We start from the raw sequence: 935 nt of genomic DNA, 5'->3' as shown, positions 1-935 counted from the left end.
TTGGTAGAAAATGTAAACATTAATACTGTACTATGATACAAAATTTAACAGAACAGTTGTACCAACCACTCTCTAACATTGAAAGAACCAGAATTATAATAAAATTACTGTGTGCTTATCTGGTTCTACTCGTCATTCATAAGTCGGCTTTTGTGCCATTTTAATTTAAACGGATAAAGGAGCTATATAAATTTTTAATATATCATATTCTATAATGGTGTCTTACCTGTAGCAAAGTAACCGCATAAATGTAGGTTCTGGCAAGCATCTCCCTCTTCACAATCTTTCTTCAGGTATGAAGGACAGATCTTAGCCTGAGTGTGTGCTTCGACAAAAACACTGGCATCAGCATAGTCCATGATCCTGAAATGGACATCGTGAAAGTCTGCAATGATTTCCTCTAAACTTCCTAGGCCAGGATCGAACTCGCCAACTTTTTTTTCAAGATTTTCAAGACTAAGTTTCCCATCATTTTGACACAGTGAACGCAGAGCTCTCTCTATTACACTGGTTTCATTTGTAAGACGCTTTCTAGTAGGCCTATTATGTCCAGCTCGTCGACCTCTGCTTCTTCTTCTTGGTCTTCTTCTTTTATTAGTAGGAGATTCCATTACTGAAAGAGATACTGTTTAATTAATTAATTAATGTCAAGAATATTTTGAGTAAAACACATTGGGCGAAAAAGCTCATCTATACCTCAAAACGCTGGCCATTACCTACGTTTTGTTTGCCGTCTTTTCATGAAATGATTGAGATTTTCATCATTCTTCCTATTGCCGTACCGGGGAATTCCCAGAACTAGGGAATTTCCATTCCGAAAGGGCGCCACCTTTGCAGTAGGACAGCAGCATCAAAGATCTTATAAACACAAGGTAGTTGCTAAATACAACGGGTTCAGCCGAGGGGGCGTGGCTTGTATATGGTGACGTCAAGTA

General features: G+C 38.4%; 1 protein-coding gene across 1 annotated transcript; it reads right to left on the bottom strand.

The window, feature by feature from the left end:
* Positions 1–226: 226 nt before the first annotated feature.
* LOC117101363 lies at positions 227–829 on the bottom strand (the record flags this gene model as incomplete). The annotated part of the gene is made up of 2 exons (XM_033241337.1): positions 227–613; positions 721–829. Coding segments are annotated over 2 exons (496 nt in total), but the record flags the coding sequence as incomplete, so codon positions are not given.
* Between the last annotated feature and the right edge of the window lie 106 nt (positions 830–935).

This window comes from Anneissia japonica, unplaced genomic scaffold (genome assembly GCF_011630105.1).
Source record: "Anneissia japonica isolate Jap-2015-1 unplaced genomic scaffold, ASM1163010v1 scaffold236150_len935_cov92_single, whole genome shotgun sequence".
NCBI lineage: Eukaryota > Metazoa > Echinodermata > Crinoidea > Comatulida > Comatulidae > Anneissia > Anneissia japonica.
This window is presented reverse-complemented; position numbering and strand designations above follow the sequence as displayed.